This window comes from Fusarium oxysporum, chromosome 6 (genome assembly GCF_000149955.1).
Source record: "Fusarium oxysporum f. sp. lycopersici 4287 chromosome 6, whole genome shotgun sequence".
Lineage (NCBI taxonomy): Eukaryota > Fungi > Ascomycota > Sordariomycetes > Hypocreales > Nectriaceae > Fusarium > Fusarium oxysporum.
The window spans coordinates 3,882,100-3,904,225 of NC_030991.1; the positions used below are offsets into that span (position 1 = coordinate 3,882,100).

Sequence of the window (22,126 nt, forward strand, 5' to 3'; positions counted from 1 at the left end):
GTGAAGCGATTGCTACCAAAGTGCGATGAGGGAGAAACAGGTCAGTTGAGCGAAAGGATTGAAAGAGTATTAATATCGAGAACAAACAATACAGAGGATCATTGCAGTTAAGAGGGGTGATGAAGAACAACCATGGGTATTAAAACTAGAGGCTAGGGAGCACTGACGTGAAAGGGATCCGAGTGACATCTTGAAAACGGCACAGGAAAAGTGCCGGGTGATATTATTGGCTTCGTTGGGCCCTCGCTTCAAGTCCTCAACATACCATACGCTCCTCTGAAGGTAGCGCATTGGTTGCCAGTTACTCCTCATTTACGTGACTTGGCACAATTTATTGTCACTCTCGGTACTGAGGCTCGATCGGCAGAGAGATGGCTGAAAATCATAGCTTATCCACAACCGGTAGGAGCCGCCCCCCGCTAGGGCCGCTTCCTGCCAGCCGCCCCTCCAACTACCAGAAGATAAGGAAGTAAATCCGAAACTGACGAAAGTTTATCTACTCTTTAGGATGAGAATCACAAGTCACGAAACGCCATTGGGGCCCGGTCAAGGTCAACAACAACCGCCCGATAAGGACATAGTTAAGTAGTTCTATCAAGCGTACTGAATACATCGAACCTGTGAGTATGGCGCATACAAGTTTCACAGTTCGAACAAAGTTATACTGGCATAAAAGATGACCAGAGGACTTGCTTCGTTCGCTACAAAGCTGCAAGCTCAACTATTGCCGAGTTCAGATACATTGATAAGAGCCACATTTCCTGAGATGCCATCGCATTAGCCTCCTTCGATGACATTATGACAAGGGTTTCCACTCTTTTCGAATTATGGCTTTAGCAGAGTGACCTAGTTCCCTTGTTTGACACACACTAGTCTCGGGAGTTCGAGCCGGATGCTTGGACGAGGTCTTATCACTCGCTCCTGTTTCACCCGTAGTATTTCCCTTTCTGTAGGCGGAAGGACTCGCACTGACTCTTACAGTGAACGGCTTATGGGCCTTGCCTAACCATGACATCAGACGATCTGGTGCTGCGAGCAGATAGGTAAAAATTGACTCAACTTGTCTTCCCCAAATTACTCAGCTTCTGTTTATGGATTAATTCTCGTCTTACAATGTGTTAGTCGCGCAGACACTTTGTCTTTACTGATGAGTAAAAATATGACGGTGCTATTAGACACACCTTGGAGTTAGCTCTACCAGACACGCGGTAATGGTATGGAAGCACGCAACATCTTTTGTGTAAGCTGCTAGTCGCATAGAGTCGCTTGGAGTCAGATGATTACCAAGTTTCCCCACAGAACATCTTGGTTCATGATGGCTATTTTCCCTAGATCGGCCCCTTTCCCAGTACTTGTACGACGGGATCCTGTTTTCAGTTGTGGCTTTGGGCACCGGCCTATTACGCGTCCAACAAGAAACCCCACCATAACACGATGCATTCCGCTGCTTTGGGTAATATTGACCAGGGCAAGCATCGATGACTCCACCTTGTCGATCTGGCTAAATATTTTGATGCGAAAAGATCTGCAGAGTTCTGTAACTTCGCTGTGACTAAGACCCTCCCTCACTTCCAGCTATGGCCGCGGGTGACTAGATATGATGGTCTGAATTGGATTGCCCACGTTGGACCTTATATGCTACGTAGCATAAAATAAAATAATGTGCAGGGCCTTGCAGGATTTTGGATGGATCAGATATGACAGGTGTTAGCTTGCATATCCGAAAGCAGTACGTTGCATTGAGAGGCCAAATGAAAGGAGCAACAAGGCCGCTACAGGGGTCAGGGCAGGACGGATCTTCCCTATGTGGCGCATCAGTTCTCTAAAGCAAGGGTCAATGCGCAGAAGTATATCCCCGAATGGCGATGTGACATGCCAACGTGGTGATTAAACTTGCATGTATGGCCTCCCCCACCTGAGACCATGGTTAGGGTCACATCTAAACTCTGCGATCGAGAATGAAATGGTACAGAAAAAGAGAAGATATATTTATTATGAGATTAATCCTATCATTTCGTCCATTCAGACGCCATTCACCCAGCTCACATACATATCCAGAATGCCCTCGCCGCTGTCTCTGGCCTCTACTTTAAAAGACCTTCTCGTACACGCCGCGGAGATGCGGAGGAGTCACCTCAGACATTGTTGTACAACCCGGTCTTTGGTGCCTCCCATATGCTGGTAAGTGATATGTCAAATAGGCTATCTTCCCCAGCGTTTAGCTCGGTCAGCCACCTTACCCAGCGATACTGACCTATAGGAAAGAAAAAAGGACACTAAAGACAAAAAGGAAAATCCCAAAATCTGTGGCGCTCATCCCTGCTGCTGGCTGTTGGTTTGGCATTTCTTGCCTCAATGTACATTGAACAAACGGAGGTTATCTCCGCAACGACCCTGCATTTAACGAGACCCCTGACGGCGCCTCCGCCATCATCGCTTCCACATACTGTTGGGAAGTATGGGCGAGGTAATTCTGCATGAGAGGGCAGTTACACCCCGACTGCTGTAAGATTTGCATCTTAAGCTCAGATACCTCGAGGGATAAGTCGGCTACGCAAGTGGAAAGCTCGCGGCGGATACGTGCCAGTTCCTGCGTGCGAGATATGAGACTTGATACCTCTTCCCTCTGCTGGATACGGGACTGAGACGCTCTGATGCGATTTTTTTCTTGGACTTTCTTAACGCGATTGCTGCTCTGTTCGGTTGAATGACTGCCGCTGCTGCCACTCCTTGTGCGACAAGGAGTAGACTGTCTTTTGTTCTTCGGCCCTGGATTATGGTTTTCATGTATGAAATACCTTCGTCTAGCCGGTTTACAAATCGAAAGATCCTCAGGATCATGGTTCTGCTGCGGGTTCGGATACTCTGCCGCTAAGGGAAGGTACGAATGAACTTGGGGAGCAGACAATTCCTCTGTAACTATATGCGTAGGGATTGACAGTGGACTGGCGTACTCCGTGGTAAAATCAAAACCACTCCACGAATAGGTAGAGTCGAGCATAGGGTTGATAGAATTCCAAAGGATCATTGACTTGGCATCGTAGTTATAGACAGAGCTTTCGTATAGAGGATTAGCATGCATGTAGACGCAATTTGTCATGCTGCTTCCATTTGCTGGTGTATCGAGCGGGATTGAATGATTCGCTGACCACCAAGCCTCCAATGTATGAGGTTGATGGACATAGGCTGCCCCAAGTGGTGAGTTGTTCTCCATGGGATTGAAAAATGTTCGAGGCGAGAGATCAAATGATATGTAACCTGCAAGAGGCCCATCTGATGGTCAGGGCAGTAGGAACAACAACTGATGAACAACTTGATATTTCGGAATGCCTTAAATCTGGTTGGTAGCTGTCATTGTGTGCTGATAAATGAAATAATATGTAATGGAGACCTATATAGTAAAAGCCCAGGAGTATAGTGGTAAAAGATGATGACGTAGTAATTCTCACAAGTCGTTGCAAACAAAACGACTGGCGCTACATAACCGTTCTTAATTAGGATTTAGGAAAACCGACAAGTGAGTCCTTTTAACTGCTCATGCATGTGGGGAGTCGGAGGGCGGCTGAAAGGGTGAGATTGCATGATACTAAGGTGTGTGGGCAACGATTGGCCGTAGGTATGTCCCGCAAGCGCTTCTAAAACATCAGGCTCACAGCAAGTTGAGTAGAACGCGGATTCGTGCGTAAACCCAGAATCCTTAACCTAGCGTCATATTCAAGGCTCATCGCCTACCTTGGCCTAACTCACCATGCACAAGGAGAACGGTGCTAGGAAAATAACGATGCTAGTATGTCACCTCGACCATCCAGACTAGAATGACAGATCGGACTGCTATCTGTGCGCTCGCATGCTAGCAGAAACTGCTAGCACTATTGTCTCACTAGTCCCAACTCGGTATGATTTTGAACAGATGATCACAGTCACCAGTATGGGTCCTAAGCCATGAATTCTGCAGCTGTTCTAAAAAGGTAATTAGAAACCCGTCCTATTGGGCAGTCAATTACAAATTATGTATGAAAACTACTAGTTGTGTGGTTAAAAGGGGGAGGTGGATGGTTGCTGTGCAGGGTTTACGACAGCTTAGGAGGGTGAATATGTTATCATACCACTGAGATAAGGGGATAAGATGGGACAGCCACAGTGATTTAAGTGCATCTGCCATATTTGATTATAATCCATTTAACCCGATTTTCCTAACAGGTATTTAACAAGTAGGGTAAAATAGTTCATCTATTACCTAATTAAAGCCTAACATAAGCCTTAATTAGTCAAGACTGGTGAGTCGCGTTTTGGATCAACCCAGCCATATATGCGGTCGACATATTCACAGGTACAGACGTCATATCTGCCCGAGATGAGAGAAAGTTTTCGATTTCTGATGGTGATTTCCCGGACTTCTTTGCACACAAACATAAGTCCTGGCACGTCGTGTTGATAGTGAGGGTACTGCCTCCAACTTCCTTCTATTGGCGCGCGTACGGAATGTAAATTCGAGGAGAAGATGGAGAGAACGCCAGGTTCCAAATCTCACTTCGGATTTCTGCGGGTAGTTTTGCGAAATGATTGAATTCATAAAGATGTCTCGCTGTGTCCTGAGGCGGCGACGATTGTCGAGCTGAGACGTCGGCCGAAATATGAGGAGGCTGACATGCATTGTCGCCTTTGCAGGAGGGTGGTCCGCGGCGTCTATTTGACGAAGGAGGAGTCATCAGTACTGGAGATTCATGCATAGTTTGTTCAGCTTCCATTTTAGTCCGCCGTAAGGCGATGAACGAGGACATGCAAGATTGCCAGAGTGAAAAGGGGTAGCAATGACGGTCAATAAATGAATGAAATTTATTCAGCCCGGGAGTTCTAAAATGGGACGGGCCCCGTCCCAATTTCCACATCTGGTATAGCTCTCTCTCTCCGCTGTCGGACTACCCAAGGCGCCGCCTCGCGCGCCGTGTTTAGCTGCACTTGCTAGCGTGTCGAGTTTGAATGTTTGCGACGATTGTATTCAAATGGGCGCAGGTCAAACTCAGAGTTTGACGCCGTTTCCTAGTGACTGCCTCTCTAACAACAATTCAGCAACGACCGTGCCCAGCTAGGTCGTAGAAACCCCCATACAACTTCAAATCGCGCTACTGAAGACTGGGGGGGAGTCGTTGAGAGTATATCGGTTAAAATATATGATTTTACTATACATTAAAAGCTGATATTAATACAATATTATATATCAAGTATTAATTAATTCCATGAAGGATTATGCTGTTGCGACTGGTTTGAAGTTTAAAAGTGACCGGGGACAGCCAAATTGAGAACGATGATTGGTGAGTAGCCAGATTGTCAGAGTTGGCCCCGTGCATTTCGGTACATCCAGGCAAACTATTAGTTCAGTCGGTCGCGTATTAGTCGGCAATCGTGAGAGGACCCCTGGAATATGTGGCTAGCTGAAAGCCGAAATCAAGCTTAGCCCATGTCGGTCTACTGTAATGGTGCTAGGCGTTCTAGATCAGACCGTGTCTGATCGTGTCGATCGCCCACAGCGTTCTGAATGAACTGGGCTATTTATTGGATCGGTGGCCGGTGATCGCGCAATACAATTCGTGAAACTCGAGGCAAGACCGTTATGCAATGTTGTGTTCGGGACGGCTGGCTAGACTGTCATCATTGTGGGCCGAACGATCGCCCTGACAATTATGTCCTCCGTCGGCTGGGAGCCGAATAATTAAGTTTGTATGGGAAATTTTGTGGCGCTTACAGGCGGCTGGCAGTTAAAATAAGAGCCAACCGAATGCATGCAGCTAAGCTTTACAAAACGCGGTCACAGTTTCGTCGATCACGTAGTTCAGGTAGACGAGTTGTAGCTGCGGAAATGGCAAACATGTTGCGGGTGTGTCATCTATATTACGCTTGGAGTAGAACTTGGACGCGGTACAGAACAAACATTCACAAATCAATTACATCTATCTTCCACCCTCAGAAGCAATGGCCTCTTCGAAGGCACGTGTTATTCCATCGTAGAGCTTGCTTACAGCTTCAGGAGAGCCGTCGGTCCCTGTCCAAATTACCCCATCCCGTAGGGGAAATAGAATTTGGCGTAGACTTTCGGCGAGCGGCTTAAGGGAGTGGAATTCGGGAGTAAATTCCTCCAAAATATTCCGAAAGTTATCCTGATTCATGTCTAGAGCCTTGCGTACCGCTAGTTCGTTCCAGTCGCCATTACTCCATTGTCGAAGCTTGCTTGTCTCTGGGGGATTCTCTGTGTGGTTCGTTATGACGGTCCACAGGAAAACGTAAAGGAAGGACTCTAGGTCGTGTCGATAAGTATGACATTCTCCCTTCAGAACGCCAATGGCCATAAATGGCCTTGTGCCGGTAATCCCAGGCTCTGCTCCTAGTCCTTCGGTAACCTCTGTTGCGGAATCGAGGTCTATCAGGATCCCATTCGGCTTTCCTTCATCCTGGTCATCCAGAATGATCATGTTCCCCGGGGATATATCTTGGTGAAGAATCTTGGCGTCATAACAGAGTGATCGGTGACACTTGATAGCATCACGAATCGCTTGAAGCAATTCTGTTAGTGATTGAAAAGTGTGAAGGGGTCTGCCAACGGGAGAAGTAACAATACAGGCAAGGATGCGATTCTGAAAGAAATTGTCGGTTGTTTCTGTATGTTCGACAAGTCCGGTGGCATGACAAGTAACTTCCAGTTGTTGCCCTTCGATACTTCCATGTCTCTCATGAAAGGGCATCCTGGCGAATTTTCTGTGTGTCCCCCACCGGAGACCTCGGCGCAGATTTGCTGTACTTTCAATTTCTTTGTAATAATCAAGGGAGACGGCACCCCAGACGCATTTCTTCTTGGCTAGTTTTAGAAGTTCGTCCTCCGGACGCTCCCTGGCCCAACGCCATTTGAACTTCAAGACGTAATTCCATCGATTCGAATCAGGCATTCTAGCCCGGTAGCACGTTGTCCCAGTGCCAACAAGGCCTTCACGAGACGCAATTGGCTGGCTTTCGAGATAGAGCTTTCCTAAAGAGGGCTTTACCACACTATCAAGAATAATGTACCTGCCGACCTTATTCGTCTCGATGATGTTGATTTTGCCCAGGTCCTGGTCCGTCATCCGCTGGTAGCTGAGAATAATAGAGAGGAATTGGATGAAATCTTTCCGAACGTCGAATACGTCGCTACAATATAAACCAGATCGATCGAAGACCCAAAGTTCGATCAGTGAACCGCGTATATAGAAGCCATGTAAGAAGAGCCGCGTAGGCTGACTGGCGAAGACCTGGTGTGCGGACCGGCAGAGACGTAACAGTCCATCCTGATAACAAACGCAACCACGGTGGTAAAACTGGCCAATAACCTGAACATGGTCCCATCTCGTCTGTATGTTGGAGGCCAGCGAAGTGGGCATGGTCAAGAGGAGACGTGCACCATCGTCAACACTCTCGTGCTGGGATGCTACATTACCGTTTGATATATGCCACGAGCCTCGAGCGCCGTCAAGCTCCCGTGATACATAGTTAGAAAACCATGGTAGGAAATTATCGGGTGATGGGGCAGCAGATGGAACAGCACAGCGGCTAATGATTCTTCCAGCCGCCTGAATTTCCAATAAATCATCTAGGCGAACATATCGAAAGTTGCTGAAATATTTTTTGATAAATCCGCTCATGGGGCCGTGCATGCGGCCGTCTATGTTGTCAAGGATTTCTTGGTCGTCCGTCGCGGTGGCCGGTGGAGCTGGTGGATGATTTACCGCCGGGTTATTTTCCATCGCCAATGGAGAACACTGCGTAGTGCGAAAGGCAGTGGCTGGTAGAGGTTGAGGGCTTCCAGGTACGCTTGAATAGCGACATGAGGAACTACCTCGAAAACTTGTTGTGTGAAGTCAATAGGGCCGGCCTATTCAAGCGAAATCCCCGATGTTGAAGGTATGGTGCTAAAGAGCGAAATTTAAGAGGAGGGAAGGTAAGCGTAAAAAAATTAATGATGTGAAGATAACGAGGAAGGGCAGTTTTATGTTCATAAAATGCACATGACCTTCTCGAGATGGTTCACGTTGACGGAATGCCTGACGGTGGGGGCGTGTTTCCCCGCCCAAGTAGCCTGCGGCCCAGCGGAGCAGAGCTGGTGGTTGAACGTGTTGATTCGTCGTATAAACGAACGAACGAAATTCATTCCTCCCAGCAGGACTAACCTCATAGGGCCAAGTACGCTAGGCTATTTACAATTCTACGCCATTCTGCTCGCGTCTCCCAGAAGCCCTCCATTCTTCCTCATTCTTCCTCATCTGCCGCTGCAGGGATGGATTGGACGACGATTGCTTGTAGCTGCTTTCTTGAGACGCTCTGTGACCCAAATCTAGGCCAACTATACCCAATATAGCTTAACTATCCCTTCATATGAGTTAAGGCTTCCGCCAGGTCACTCTGGAGATGTCTAACCAATTAAAATGCAAGAGACAAAAGGTACATGAATCTCCACGTAATTTAGCCGATGCCGCTTGTCCCAGCCATTTTCAAGTTACAAAGCGCGACATCACATGCCTGTAGCCAGAGAAAAGCCAGGCCGCTGGGCGTTGTGACACTTACGCTCGCGACGGCTATTAGCTTCTCATGATAGGCATTGAATAACTCGCACAGTGAGCTGAGGAGATGTGCCAGGCGAAAGTAGCTGATATTGCTACTCAACTAGGCTTGGTGGCCCTGTCTTACCCTGGTCGCCTATTTTTATTTATCGATTTTGACTGTCACAACACCAAGCCGATCACAGCGTATGATTCGATAGGAAAAGGCCATCGGGCCAACATGAAAAAGCCAACGCTCTGTCGCAGGCACGGATGAATAATGAGGACCAGATGAACGCTTTGATTTCCTTTCTCGACGGCCGACGAAGGTCGGGTATTTCATACTTGTGTTCAATCTCGTAGGCAGCAGGCTGTTGCCTGATGTTAGTTATGGTGTGGCGTCCACGCTTATCGTGAACCTATTCACAATGGTTGTGATCCTTGCCTTTGACACGCTCTACATCTTGACTAACTCGGGATCTGCTTCGGATACAGTTTATAAAAGGCGACATCGATGCTCTACCTTGTCAACATGAATTTCATTTCAGGTCCCATAAACAGGGTCCTTACTCACTTGAGTTGCCAACTTTGATTACACAGCTATTGTCCACTCAGCACTTGTCCTTTAGTAAGACAATGGTCTCCTTCATCGATACCTTCGTGCCTTCCAGCACTTACAACACCTTGCCTTTAATTAGCCAAGTTGCCGGGGCACCCAAGGATCACTTCCAAGATCTTCAAAACCTCCGCGAGTTGCTAAATAAGCACAATGTCCCCAAGGGCGTCAGTGTCCGATTGATCCACAAGCACTTTGACACCACCGAGGGCGAAGTGATGGCTTTTGATAAGATTCCAGTCCCGGGACATGGGGTAGCCCAGATCATGAAGCCTATCGTGCCTTCAAACAGCAATCAACTCCGAGGCATCCATTATTTCGTCGATGACAACGCATCCCTCCAAGCCTACGAGTACGGCAACTACGAGATACCCGACATGAGTGGTTTTGAGTCGTTCATAGCCGAGTTCTGCAGTCTCATTTCTGAGCGAGGTCTGCAGCGCAAATTTGGGCTCAAGCTTCAGCGCGAGGATGATACGGACCAGACCGGATGGACCGAGTACGAGCTCCAGGCGAAGCGTGGCACCATCATGTTCCCGGACGGCATACCCATGCCTGAGGGGGATAGTGACTACAGTGTCACCACAGAGTGGAAAGCGATCTTTAATGAACTCCCGAGAACTTGCAAGCATACTACTACCTGCAGACACGGGAGGACCACGTGCAAACACTGCAGGCACTGCAACAGCCATCCCGACGAGAGTGATGTCAACTCCGGTAACGAGACCGGTTTCTGCTTGGGTGGACAGAGGATTCTGCCAGGCACTCCGGTTCATGATATCGTCGATCGCATTATTGCCGCGTTTTAGTGGGGAGAGTGGTGAATCGTTGCATTTGATTTCTTTTGTGTTATTGTGACGGCCAAGGTTCCCAACGAAGCAAACCGTAACCTGATTCGTTTATGTTGGCAGTTGTTCGAATGAGGCAAAAATCACGATCATCGTGAACTTGCTCATGATGATAGTGAATGCTACGTTACAACCAGCGTCAGGCAGCAGACTGGTGCCGATGATATCGACAGACTCTATGTGTCGTCTTGTGCCTTATGTCGGGCTGTCATGGCTTACTCTGTTGAATTGTACAATCACTCTACTCGCAGTTTTGGGATTTCCTGGTCAAGTCTGTAACCATTCAAAATTTAGCGGTCACAACATCTAACGTGGTTTATAAAGTATCAAGGGTAAGGATCACGACCATCGTGAATAACTTCACGGTTGCCATGAACTCCAAATCACAGGCAGCATCCTGCTGCCTAGGCGATCGGTAGACTGAACATGGATATAAATATTTTCCAGGTAGAGCTGAGCGACATGACGTGTGAGGGTCTGGGGACAATTTTCAACAATTACAAAGAAGTGTTTCCTAACGTGAAGCCTTGTATCTCAAGCACCTATTCGTTGCACAACATAAACGAATCCACTGACTATTTTACTGGTTTTGACGGAGCCGATATACTCCGAGGCCACCACCACCAATAATAGCAAGTCCAGACCCTCAAAGTAATGAATGATATGTCGTATGTCGCCCACGAGGCATGAAATACACCTAGAGAAGATTTCAAATTCGCATTGTTGAACGGACCATCACGCGTCACGACACATCTTCGCGATAAGCACAACATTCCCCTCTGAGGCAAGGAAAGGGCTCAGCCGGCTTTTCAAATCCTGATCTCCACCTGTGCTCTCAGATAAGCTGATAACTAGATAAGGCAGGCGCTAAGCCCAAATGAGACCTAGTCCATTCGCGGCCATAAAGAGACCGAGCTCCGACCTTTCACCTAACTGTGCAAAGGATCGTCTGAATCCCGCTGCATTATCTACTTTTCGTCCCGTGACAACCTTGGTCAGCCAGCTTTCCCCGGCATTTTGCCGCCCCAAGAGCTCCCCATGGCTTCGCACTGAGTGTTGATCACCCAGTCATGAAACGCCGCATTATCAAGTCGTTTTTTCTCGGCGATCTTGTTAGATTTTCCTTGGCTGACAAACAGGCGACAGCGATCATGATCGTCAGTATCAATGTCTGCCGGCACATCCTCTGACTCATTGGATTCAATTACTTGCCCACTCATGAGCCCTTGAGATCGCAAGTCGTCGAAATTAGGACTTCCAGATACGCCAAGAGTATTCGGTATGCTGATCGGCGTCACCTATCCTCTAACGTCTAACCTAGTGCTCCATACAAAAATCAATTCTAGTAACGTGGTTGATAAGCGAATGCTCCAGACAAGCGAGTGCTCCACTGCACTGTATAACTAAAAATAGCCTACCCTAGTCCTACAGTCCAAAATCAACTCTAGTAGAGTTGATTTTATTGGCCCACTTTAAACCTAGTAGGGTTGATTATTGCCAGGGTGTAGAGTTGATTTGACATTGTTCTATATACAGGAATAGTAGTGCTGATCAGAACAGGGGTTTATTCAGAACAGCGGCAAAGCAAGGGACTAACCAAGTGCACCATGATTGACAGTACAGCAGACCACATGATCCAGCTGTGCGAGCAGCTGGAGATGATATATCTATGATGGTCGGAGGGGTCAGGGTTGACCTGTGCGTTCGAAAAGCACGAAAGAACAAATTTCAACGCAACACCTCCTAACCGTAGCAGTGCGCGAGCTAAAGAGGGCACCATACTGTAGCGAAAGCTTCCATAAGTTGATTTAATTGAAGAAATTATATATTTTCTTTCCATCTGAAGCGACCTGTATCGGGTAAATAGATGGCCTTGAAGAATATATAGTGACTACTTAAGCGTGCTCCCCACTCTACTTCGAAACAACCAGTCAGGAATCGTGTAAAATGCACGGTATCCCTGTTGCTTGTTCATGAGCTAATGAACGCTTGTTTAAAAGTCAAAACCCCTGCAAGTATCCAGTTGCGACGTCATGACTGATTTGTGATATTGTGGACAAGAGTCGCTGCATAACTGATTGATGTTTGGTACCAATCGATACCCCTGTACAGCATGTGATAAACCCTATCGAATTGTGTGATTCGCAACTGCCGTTATTTTAATTTAAATTAAACATGTAATCAAACTCATTTGGAGAGTCAGCATCGCAACTGGATAATTAAGGAAATTCCAATCACGGCGAAAAAATGAATAATCAAGTCAAAGGAAGCAAGCCCTTCGTCAAGTATGGGCCGTCGTCGAGCCTTCACAAACCCTTCCAATGTCGAAAGCGAACGCGAGCGGGCGAGGAACCGGCGCTGTCGACAACAGCAGAGACATCAAAGCCTGGTTCGTCAGGAGGATGGTCGACAGTCCGTGACGCGACGCGAATTGACGACAGGCCGAAACTTTGGTCACAAGGTGGCAACAGTGCGGCAGAATTTAGTACCTACTAGTGCACTAACAGGCCGGACATGGGCCAATAAGAAGCGTTAAAAGTGCGGCACCCCTATCAATTGCCTCAGGTAAAGCCGTGGGCTAGAAATGTGCATTGCTGCCTAACACCAATTCGGATTCGGTAAAACGTGGTTCCGCAAGTTACCAACCCCACCACCGTCGCCCTTGCACGACCCATTACCTCTCCGACAACCCCATGAGAGCAAAGTCGTGCCTTCCCTCACATCCCTCACATGGAGAACGGCAGGGATTGCCTACGCCAGTCCAAGGGGCCACCGCACAGCATCTTTTCCTTCTCTGATTTGTCATGGAGACGGGACTCGAAATATATCGCGGTCGTTTCGCCGACATTCGAGCGGGTCTCGCTGGAGAGGTCGATCGAGGGATGGTGTTGATTGAGGTGAGTTCCTTTCGATGAGGCTCTATTGCGAATAACGTGTTAATATACTCGATGGTAGGAGCTTATGAAGGAGCTGGAATGTACGAAGGCCGCGTTGACGCAGACCAAGCTTGACTTGGATAACGAGTGCGATGCGAGAAGGCGTCTCCAGCAGGAGGTCCAGGAGGGCAGGGAATGGAAGGAGCGGCAGGGAAGACGGCCGTTTGTAGTCGCATTGATTGACGCGGACGCAGACGGCTATGTGGTAAGTAAATTCGCTCAAGCGAGTTTGAAAGGCTCACAGCGTCTTAGTTTCATGACAATTTCATTACAAGCGGTGCCAAGGGCGGCAAAGAGGCGGCCGACGCGCTCTTAGCTGCGTTGCAGCAGTATGTACGAAAGGTTACTGGTGAGCCCAGCAGGATGGACATCCTAGTGAGGGCGTTTGCGAACGTGAGCGGACTAGGCGCGGCGCTCGAGCGTGACGGGAGGTTGAGGGACGCGGGCCAGCTAAGGGCGTTTGCCAGTGGTTTTAGCAGTCGCCAGGCGTTTTTTGACTTTGTGGATGTCGGGCCAGGAAAGGAACGGGCGGATCTCAAAGTTCGGGGTAAGACACATCGATTTCATATTCTCCTCGTCTTGTTTCCTTTACTTTCGCCACTTGCATCCGATCTATATTCTAATTCAAGTGCAATCATTATAGAGGGCATCGAATTTTTTCTTGACAGTTTCCAGTGTAAACATCTCGTGCTCGCGTGTGGACACGATTCTGGTTACGAGCCCGTTCTTGGGCAGTTTGTAGGAGACAAGCAGGTTGCGGAACGCATCACGTTGTTGGAGGGGAGCCCGTTTCCGGCGGCGATCAGGGATCTGGGACTGAAGACGACACAGTTCAGTTCGATATTCAACAAGGTCAGGCAGCCGCCAGTGTTAGGGGGACGAGGTGTTACGTCGACCATGGGGGGGCCTCTTGCCCACCGCGACAATGTGGGGCGGCTGATGGCGGTGTCAGGAAATCCGCTAACGGGTTACCATAACCCCCAGGTACAGTCGGATAGGCTGGGACCGGTGTTGACGGATCAAGGCGGGCGTCGGTTTGACAGACCGCTACAGGTTAATCCGGTGGTTGTGGAGAGGATTAAGAAGGGGTCTCTGTGCTATTTTCTCTTCCTCCGGGGGAACTGTGTTTCGCCGAAGTGCGGGCGTAATCATGTGCACCGGTCGCTCACGGACGAGGAGTTTGATGCATTGTGGTGGCTGGCACGCCAGGGGCGGTGCCACCAGAACCGGAAAGCCGATCGAGATCCCGGCAACGATTGTTCAGATGCAAGGTGCGTTTACGGCCACAGAAGCGGGGAGAACACACATGTTGGTCGTGAGGTTTAGAAGATCAGGTTACGAGACAGATAGTTTGATGGTTGGAGAACGGGTACAATACAATACAATTTATTACGCCTGGCGGCCTGTTCTGACCGAAAGGGCACTAGTCACTAATGCTTACATACAACGCCTGCTTTTCGTCCTCGTTTCCCCAAGCCCATGCTGTGCCACACATTGCTCAATTTGTGTCCGCATTTTCCTAAAGCCCATACTGAACCTTGGTTTTACACCATCAATCTGAAATTCGCGTCCTCAAGCCCATAAAGCGCCTGCTCCTTGATTACTCTTTTCCTTTCTGTTCTGCTGTGCCTTGCTTCTCCCATGTTTTAGTAGCATTGCCGGCGAACTAGCTTGAAGGCTGTTCTTCAAGTGTCCAGCGTCCTATCTACGGCGGCTGAAGCGGCGTCCGCCTCTGTGCACAGGGTGTTTAGTATAGGGTGTGAGTGGGTTAGTAAGAGTAAGTAGGTGAGGTTCTTGCAATCTGGCTTCAATATTGTGTGTCGAGTCGTCCTGTGGCTATTGCAAATCGTATAGTTGCATGGACTGCCTGCATGTTTGGCGTCCACTTGGCGTCATCTGATGGTGACTTTCCTCCTAGGTAGAACGAGAGGTTCCCTCTCAATGTCTCAGTGCACTGCAGCATCTCAGTCCTGTGCGCTGTCCATTTCCTGCATCGAAAGAGAAAGTGCTCTACTGTCTCTATCGCTTGTCCGCATGTGCAGAGAACGGGTACAGTGCCATACAGTTTCAGCGTCCCGGTTTCGGTCTTAGAAATGTTACTCAACGCAGTAGTTTAGCGTAAACTTGCTAACTAGAGAATTGAGGACCGGTCATGTTGTATGCTTGTTTCGCTCAAATGATGTGTGAAGCTCTGGCTGTCCGACTGAGGGATGACGGGGAAGATTCGAATGGCAGGTCCAAACTCCTTTGCTTCCTCCCGCTTACTCATCTTGACTCTAATGTTGATACGCAAATTGCATACCGGTAGTCATCAGTTTCACTCTGCATTACCTTTGTCCTATTCAGCTCGATATCAGTTCGGCATATTTATATTAGCCGAAGTAAGAATCAGACACTTTAAGTTTTGTCTAGTGATTACCTGTTTTCCCGTCTCTTGCTTAAGATCCCGTACTTCTTCCTCTCGTCGACGTCGTGCCTCTTGTTCATTGTGTCAGTCTAGTCCTAGCTTCCGTGTTGATTCTTTTGCCCGCTCCAGCTCGTCGATGGCGCCCTACATTACTGCCGTTTACGAGGTTGCTTGTTTCGATTTGAAGAAGCTGTTGAATCGTGCACTTCAGAAGGGCTGTGTTCATAGAAATTGAAGAAATTTGGCGACTCATTCATCCGGTTGCTAAATACACAGATTATGCCCGTGCGTTGATCCCGCATCACTGCAGGGCTTCACCGTGTCGGGCTTCTCTGTTTAGCTGCTATTCTGTGTCAAGGTCATCACTGCAGCAGGACCTACCGGAGCTTGCAGGTTGGCCAAAAAGGGTTAGCTCGGATTTCTCCCATAACGTAGTGATTGGTCACATCCATCAGCAGAAGATGCGGGACTTCTCAATACCAAACGTCGATTCTCTTAGCGTCGTATGGATACGCAACGCCTAGATCGAGGACCAGTATTAGTATGTGAACTCGGTGATGAGTATGTGAACTCGGTTATGAGTATGTGAACTCAGAGACCTTTCCTCCTGGGGTCCAGATGGGAAAGACGAGGAGCAGGCACTGTACGGAGCTGCGAGAGAAGTTACATCGTGGATGCGAAAGAACCTAGTAGGCAGCACAATACCATCGCCTCATAGAAGACCAGAGGTCAAGGAATCAACAATTGGCGGCAGTTTAATCTCAATGCTGGGGACAAGTCAAGAAGGTCACCAGCAAAGTCACGCCATATCCGAGCATCTCCGTCACCAACGAGCTCAAAGTTCTCATGGGCAATCAAGCCATGATAGGTCAGTTATTCAATACGCTGGCCCTACATTACTCAGTATTTTTTGCTGTGTACTAAGAAGGATTTTGATCAGCCTGTTGAATTCCGTCCAAGACGAGGAGACCTCGAGAGTTGAAGCTCGAGATGCAACGTTCGCAGAAAGCACTATGGCATTGTCACACCTCCTCAAATGCAACATGCGACAAGTCACCTCGGCAGACTACCTTGACCAGGACGTCCTTGAAGATATGGTTCCTACAGACCCCCAGGTACGGCAGGACTATTGGTTCGACCAATGCCAAAGTTCGCATGAAGAGTCACATCTGTTGGGGGGCGGCCAATACATGGGCACCTAGGTGCCCAAATAAAATAGCGCACCAGGTGCCCAAATTATGTCAGCATCGTCGCCCCGATTGGCCAGCGCGCGTTTGACATGACCGACGCGACCTGCGCTCTGTATGATAGCAACACAGCCAACGAAAATGGACCAAAGCCACCGGCTTGCCTTCCCGGACGATGCCCTCCCGCCTGAAGGCATATACAAATCCCGTGAGTCTCTATTGGCAGCCATTAATTCTTGGGCGAAACCTCGAGGTTATGCGTTCACGACGGGGAAATCATTAAAGACGTCAAGTGGCCGAATCAAAGTCATATTTGCCTGTGATCGAAATAAACTTCCACCGAGCACATCTATTACACGCCAACGCCGCACTGGGGCTTATGCATCAAAACCTTGATTGGCAAATCGCGCAGTCTCTCGTGGGTTCCAATCCGAATGGCATAACAGCCAAATCCGATAGCGAGCTCTTGAGTTAGCCCATTGGTCAGTTCTGGGTAGATCTCGCTCGTGCGATTCGGCACGACCGAGATTCCGAACCAAGACTACACCCTCATCGGGATAGACGAACGGTACAAAAAGAAGGAAGCCAGAACTCGTCAACTGTAACTGCTGGCGCTGCTCCTCGAGATATCAGGACGTACCTCCATAACAGTTCAGATACCCTTGCGACGCAGCAAGACATCTATAATCGGATCGCGGCAACGAGAAGAGATCTGCGTGAGGGCCAGAGCAGTATCCAAGCGTTAGTCGACCAACTACAGGGAGAGGGCTTCTGGTGCCGGGTTCGATTGGACTCGGATAATCGGCTGACAGCCATATTCTTTGCCCACCCTGACTCTGTTGCATATCTGCAAAGCAACCCGGACGTACTGCTATTGGATTGTACCTATAAAACGAACAAGCACGCCATGCCGCTGCTTGACATGGTCGGAGTTGACTCTTGTCAGCGTTCCTTCTGCATCGCATTTGCATTTCTGTCCGGTGAATCAGAAGAAGACTATTCATGGGCACTTCATCATCTCAAATCACTCTACCATCATGAGCTCCCTTCTGTAGTCTTAACTGACCGATGTCTCGCTGCAATAAATGCAACTGCAACCTGGTTCCCTTCCTCCAAGGCCCTGCTTTGCCTCTGGCATGTTAATAAGGCAATCCTGCAGTATTGTCAACCGGACTTTGTGCAGAAAAGTGGCGACACAAGCGGCCGGGTAGAGGACGAAAAATGGGACGAATTCTATGGTTTTTGGCACACTATTGTGGATTCGCCAACAGAAGAGATATTCAGAGAGCGCCTAGCCAAGTTCGAGCTCAAGTACGCCGAAAGATACCCCCGGGCCGTTGGGTACATCAAACTGTACTGGCTCGAGCCGCACAAAGAGAGAATCATTAAAGCATGGGTGGATAAATACCTGCATTTTGGTAATGTGGCCATCTCGAGGTAGCTGTCCAGGGTCAGATATAGAGGTCGGAAAGCTAATAATTGCCATCTAGGGCCGAAGGAATTCACTCCCTAATCAAATCATACATCAAGACCTCCACATTCGACCTCTTCGATTCTTGGCAGGCCATGCGCCATGCGGTCACCAACCAACTGAAGGAACTGAAGCACATACGAGCCTCTCAACAGATACGGACACCTTTGGATATCTCTGGAGGAATGTTCGAGGCTGTCCAGGGTTGGGTTTCCCACCAGGCCCTGCGCAAAGTGCAAGAACAACGGAAGTTAGCTTTCGCATCTCCCCAAGCTCCCTGCAGTCAGTCTTTCACCTCCTCACATGGGCTACCGTGTTCTCACACCTTGAAGAGACTCGAGGAGGAACAGCGCAGCCTTTTGCTTGATCATTTTCATCCTCACTGGAACTTAAAGCGAGGCGCGGATCGGCCCCGGCCCATACTAGAGCCACGTCGAGCCCCGCAGCAGGGCATCATCAGGGCGAGAGGTCAACCTGCGACGAGCACCAAACGAGAACCCTCTGGATTTGAGATCTCTCAGCCTGGCAAGAAAGCGCCTAGCACATGTAGCAGATGTCATGCTGTTGGTCACGCGAGGTCCTCACGAGCGTGTCCTCTGAGGTTCCAGGATTTGCTCATTCAGGAAGCGCCGGCCTCGAAGTCAATCCCGCAGCCGGACGTAACCCCGGTCGCAGTCCCAAGTCTGGCTGACCCAATTGAGGCGATTTCAGTGAGCCAAGGGCCCTCATTAGTTGAAGGCATGCCAGTGCTAGAATGTATTGCGGAAGCTACTGCACGCTCTCCCGCTACTGCACACACCCCACTTGCCCAGTCTTCACATACTGTACAAGTTTTGCTTACAGCTCTTCAACATTCTGTCGTCCCAGATTGTCCCGTTGGAACTGTGCCAGGCCCTTCTGGCGAAGAATGTCTGAATCACGAACCATCCGATTCGCGCAACCTTCCTTCGTAACCACTACTGAGGCATGACTCGCCAGAAGCCATATATGGAAGATATGTCGCTGCAAGAAGCGCGTGGTATGCGGCGCAGCCGGCTGGCAGCATCAAAACAAATTAGCAATATCGCAGGGCGATGGGGTTTCCACTCAGGTACGACAAGCAGAGCTACGAGTGGTGTCTGGACTACAAACAGATGTCCAAGCGCTGTATCACGTCAACAGGATCAAGAGAATGGACGAAAGAAGAGATGATGGCGTATTTGGATTGGAGTGAGGCGGAGGATGAACGCATTGAAGCCCAAGTTGTTAAGGAGATGGGAAAGAATCCTCTAGCAAACAAAAGAAGAGGCATGACAGAAATATGGCGAAAAGCAGAAATGGATAATATAGAGCAAGAAACCTTATATGCGGCGGAGGATAAGGCAGAACTTTGTATTGTTGTCAAACGGTAACTAGTTGGCTTGTGCTTTGAAAATATTAGAAAACAGCATTACAACCTTAGACCCGTCGCTGGCCAATCGGGGCGACGATTGCTGACATAATTTGGGCACCTGGTGCGCTATTTTATTTGGGCACCTAGGTGCCTATGTACCTCAACAAGATCGGGGCCGCAGAGTCGGACATGTGTGAATGTGGATGTGGACCAGAGACAATGGAGCATTTTCTGTTCCGATGCACAAGATGGGAAGCAGAGCGTGAAGCCATGCGTCGAGTAGGACAAAACATGATGGGCAACCTTTCCTTCTTTCTAGGTGGAAAGTCGGCGTCAGACGGAGCAAAGTGGAGACCTAACCTGGAGGCGGTGCGAGCGACAGTCAAATTTGCGATGGCGACAGGAAGATTGAGCCAGGAAGGAGTTTGAGAAGGAGAAAACAAATGACTACTAATATTAACATCACAGCTGATTACTAACAACAAACAGCCTCAAGTTGACAGACCATGCTTCAGCTGCTGAAGATAGGATGCTGAACACTTGGAGATGGTATTGGTTGGCCTTCAAGCAGGCCTGTCAAGCAGAGTCAAGCAAACGGGGTTAGAAGAGTAAGAACAGGAAAAGCAGTAGGGCTTTCTTCTGTGTAAAATGGACAAAAAGCGGGGAATACGTGAATAGCTTAGCGTAGCCACAGGCCCTATGAGGTCCGTTCTCCCGGGCGTAATAAATACTACTACTACTACTACTACATTTGCTGCTGCTCATCATATTCACTGTAACCCTTTAAGCACGCTCTGTGCGACAACCCCTGTTCTGATCAGCACTACTATTCCTGTATATAGAACAATGTCAAATCAACTCTACACCCTGGCATTAATCAACCCTACTAGGTTTAAAGTGGGTCAATAAAATCAACTCTACTAGAGTTGATTTTGGACTGTAGGACTAGGGTAGTTTATCAAGGGCTGATAGAATATTACGGAATGATAGTTAAACAACCAGGTCATAACTGAAATCAAAAGCGATACATTGTACCAATCTAAGCCCCCTCTTCAAGCCATTCCCAAGACCCCCATGATAGCAAGCCTCCTAGCAGAACTGCCTGCTGTTCGCCAAGTCGTACTTAAGCGTCACGTCAGTCGGCGGGTTGGGACTGCTGTACAGAGTGCACGACCGCTTGCCACCATCCTCCGGCATGAAGGTATGCTTCCACACCCAGTTCGTGCACTTATTAGGTTCCTCCAAACACTTGGCGGCGCAGTCTTGAAGCCGTCCTTGAAGAAGAAGTGTTGCTCCGTGATGACGCCTGTCATGTCGATACCCTGGTAGTACCGGACGCAGCCGCCCTCACGATTGGGGGCCCGAAGGTTGGGAAAGCGGTCCTTGGTGATCTTGCCCTTGCAGATCGCCCAGTCCGAGTAGCGGTCAAAGTCTGGGAAGATATTGCTGTCTGGGTTGTCGTAAGGAGTGGCGTTGAAGGGAACGGCCAAGGCGGCGGAGGTGAGGAGGGCAGAGAGGGCAGCGGTGGTGAAATGCATTTTATCGAGAGGCTTGAGCTGATAAGTGAAGATAGATGTGGTTGAGTTGTTTTGTTTTGTTAAGCAAGCGATTCACAAGGTGTAACGCTACGATCTATGTAAATGCTGGGGCAATTTGTGTCTGTTTCGCATCTTTGGCTCCCCTGCGTAACGAAGCGAGCCATCGTGCTGAACGGATTTGTTCATGCTTTCGTGGTTACTTCTTGTTCCTTTCTTTCTTCTTTTTTTCTTCTTTTGATTGTATATCGTCCCAAGAAACATAACTCGATTAACACCAAGATGATCATTTGGTCTTCTAATTCGCTAGAGCGCTTTAGCACATAGGCTGTGCAGCCGATGCAAACCATTTGATCAACTCAGCTCAACAGGTGTTATACAAGATTCGGGCGAAGAATTGCACTGCTATTTTACCATTCTACATCCCAATTGCTTGGAGCCGACACTTCTTGCGCCCAACAATTCAGTATCATTCGGGCAGGGCCACTCACCTAAGCCTGTAAGGATATGATTTGAAGAGGGGTATCCATTCTTGCGTTATTCGCGTTCTACCGCAATTAAAGCCAGTAGGGGAGATCTTGCTAACGTACACGTTTGGCGGAAGTGCTATCAGAATGAAGAATAAGTGGGAGAGGTGGCGTGCACGGGCCATGATTTCGTGTATCAGGACCTGATACGGGGGGTAATTGGTACAATAGATAGAGAGATCTTGTGTTTATCTCTCAGATGATTGATAGGATGGGACCCATTGGGGGAGATGGCGTGTTTGCAGTTATCATCGAAGCAGATTAATAGTCGCGCCTCAGGATGAACCCATAAGGAGAGCGACTCGAGAAATTCATAAGGCGATTGTTGTGTCCCTGTAGTTGGGGCAATAGGTGACGATTCCATGGTGTTAGCCCTTTCTGTGCTGTTATATACTGTTGCTGCTTCTATATTGTATTCTTTTATTATACGATATTGGGAAGCTGGAGCAGAAGGCGAAGTGGTAGAATATGGTAGGAATGGAATAAAAGCGGGAAGTCAGAAGCACGAGCGCGCACGGATAAAAAGGAGGTAAACAACAGGTTGTTTTTATTAAACCTTCTTACCATATGTCGCAGGGTAGGCATTAGTAATCTAGCTATATGCTTTAAGTAACTCTGCGGGATGGAATTCCCCGCACAAGAGATAACTTAAGACATCAATCAACA

The 22,126-nt window shown here is 48.6% G+C and overlaps 6 protein-coding genes across 6 annotated transcripts; 2 read left to right on the top strand and 4 right to left on the bottom strand.

Moving 5' to 3' along the window:
* Nucleotides 1–2,678: 2,678 nt before the first annotated feature.
* On the bottom strand, nt 2,679–3,082 carry FOXG_14082 (uncharacterized protein; the record flags this gene model as incomplete). Its single annotated transcript, XM_018394146.1, has 2 exons — nt 2,679–2,769; nt 2,799–3,082. 2 exons carry the CDS (start codon nt 3,080–3,082, stop codon nt 2,679–2,681), a joined length of 375 nt encoding a protein of 124 aa, XP_018253642.1.
* Nucleotides 3,083–5,948: 2,866 nt separating this feature from the next.
* Nucleotides 5,949–7,769, bottom strand: FOXG_14083 (uncharacterized protein; the record flags this gene model as incomplete). The annotated part of the gene is made up of 1 exon (XM_018394147.1): nt 5,949–7,769. The coding sequence occupies one exon, from the start codon at nt 7,767–7,769 to the stop codon at nt 5,949–5,951; it is 1,821 nt and encodes a 606-aa protein (XP_018253643.1).
* A 1,428-nt stretch (nt 7,770–9,197) lies between these two features.
* Nucleotides 9,198–9,986, top strand: FOXG_14084 (uncharacterized protein; the record flags this gene model as incomplete). The annotated part of the gene is made up of 1 exon (XM_018394148.1): nt 9,198–9,986. One exon carries the CDS (start codon nt 9,198–9,200, stop codon nt 9,984–9,986), a length of 789 nt encoding a protein of 262 aa, XP_018253644.1.
* A 2,843-nt stretch (nt 9,987–12,829) lies between these two features.
* Nucleotides 12,830–13,641, top strand: FOXG_14085 (uncharacterized protein; the record flags this gene model as incomplete). Its single annotated transcript, XM_018394149.1, has 4 exons — nt 12,830–12,922; nt 12,981–13,166; nt 13,214–13,508; nt 13,637–13,641. 4 exons carry the CDS (start codon nt 12,830–12,832, stop codon nt 13,639–13,641), a joined length of 579 nt encoding a protein of 192 aa, XP_018253645.1.
* A 1,451-nt stretch (nt 13,642–15,092) lies between these two features.
* FOXG_21395 (uncharacterized protein) lies at nt 15,093–15,230 on the bottom strand (the record flags this gene model as incomplete). Its single annotated transcript, XM_018401730.1, has 1 exon — nt 15,093–15,230. The coding sequence occupies one exon, from the start codon at nt 15,228–15,230 to the stop codon at nt 15,093–15,095; it is 138 nt and encodes a 45-aa protein (XP_018253646.1).
* Nucleotides 15,231–20,528: 5,298 nt separating this feature from the next.
* Nucleotides 20,529–20,936, bottom strand: FOXG_14087 (uncharacterized protein; the record flags this gene model as incomplete). Its single annotated transcript, XM_018394150.1, has 1 exon — nt 20,529–20,936. The coding sequence occupies one exon, from the start codon at nt 20,934–20,936 to the stop codon at nt 20,529–20,531; it is 408 nt and encodes a 135-aa protein (XP_018253647.1).
* Between the last annotated feature and the right edge of the window lie 1,190 nt (nt 20,937–22,126).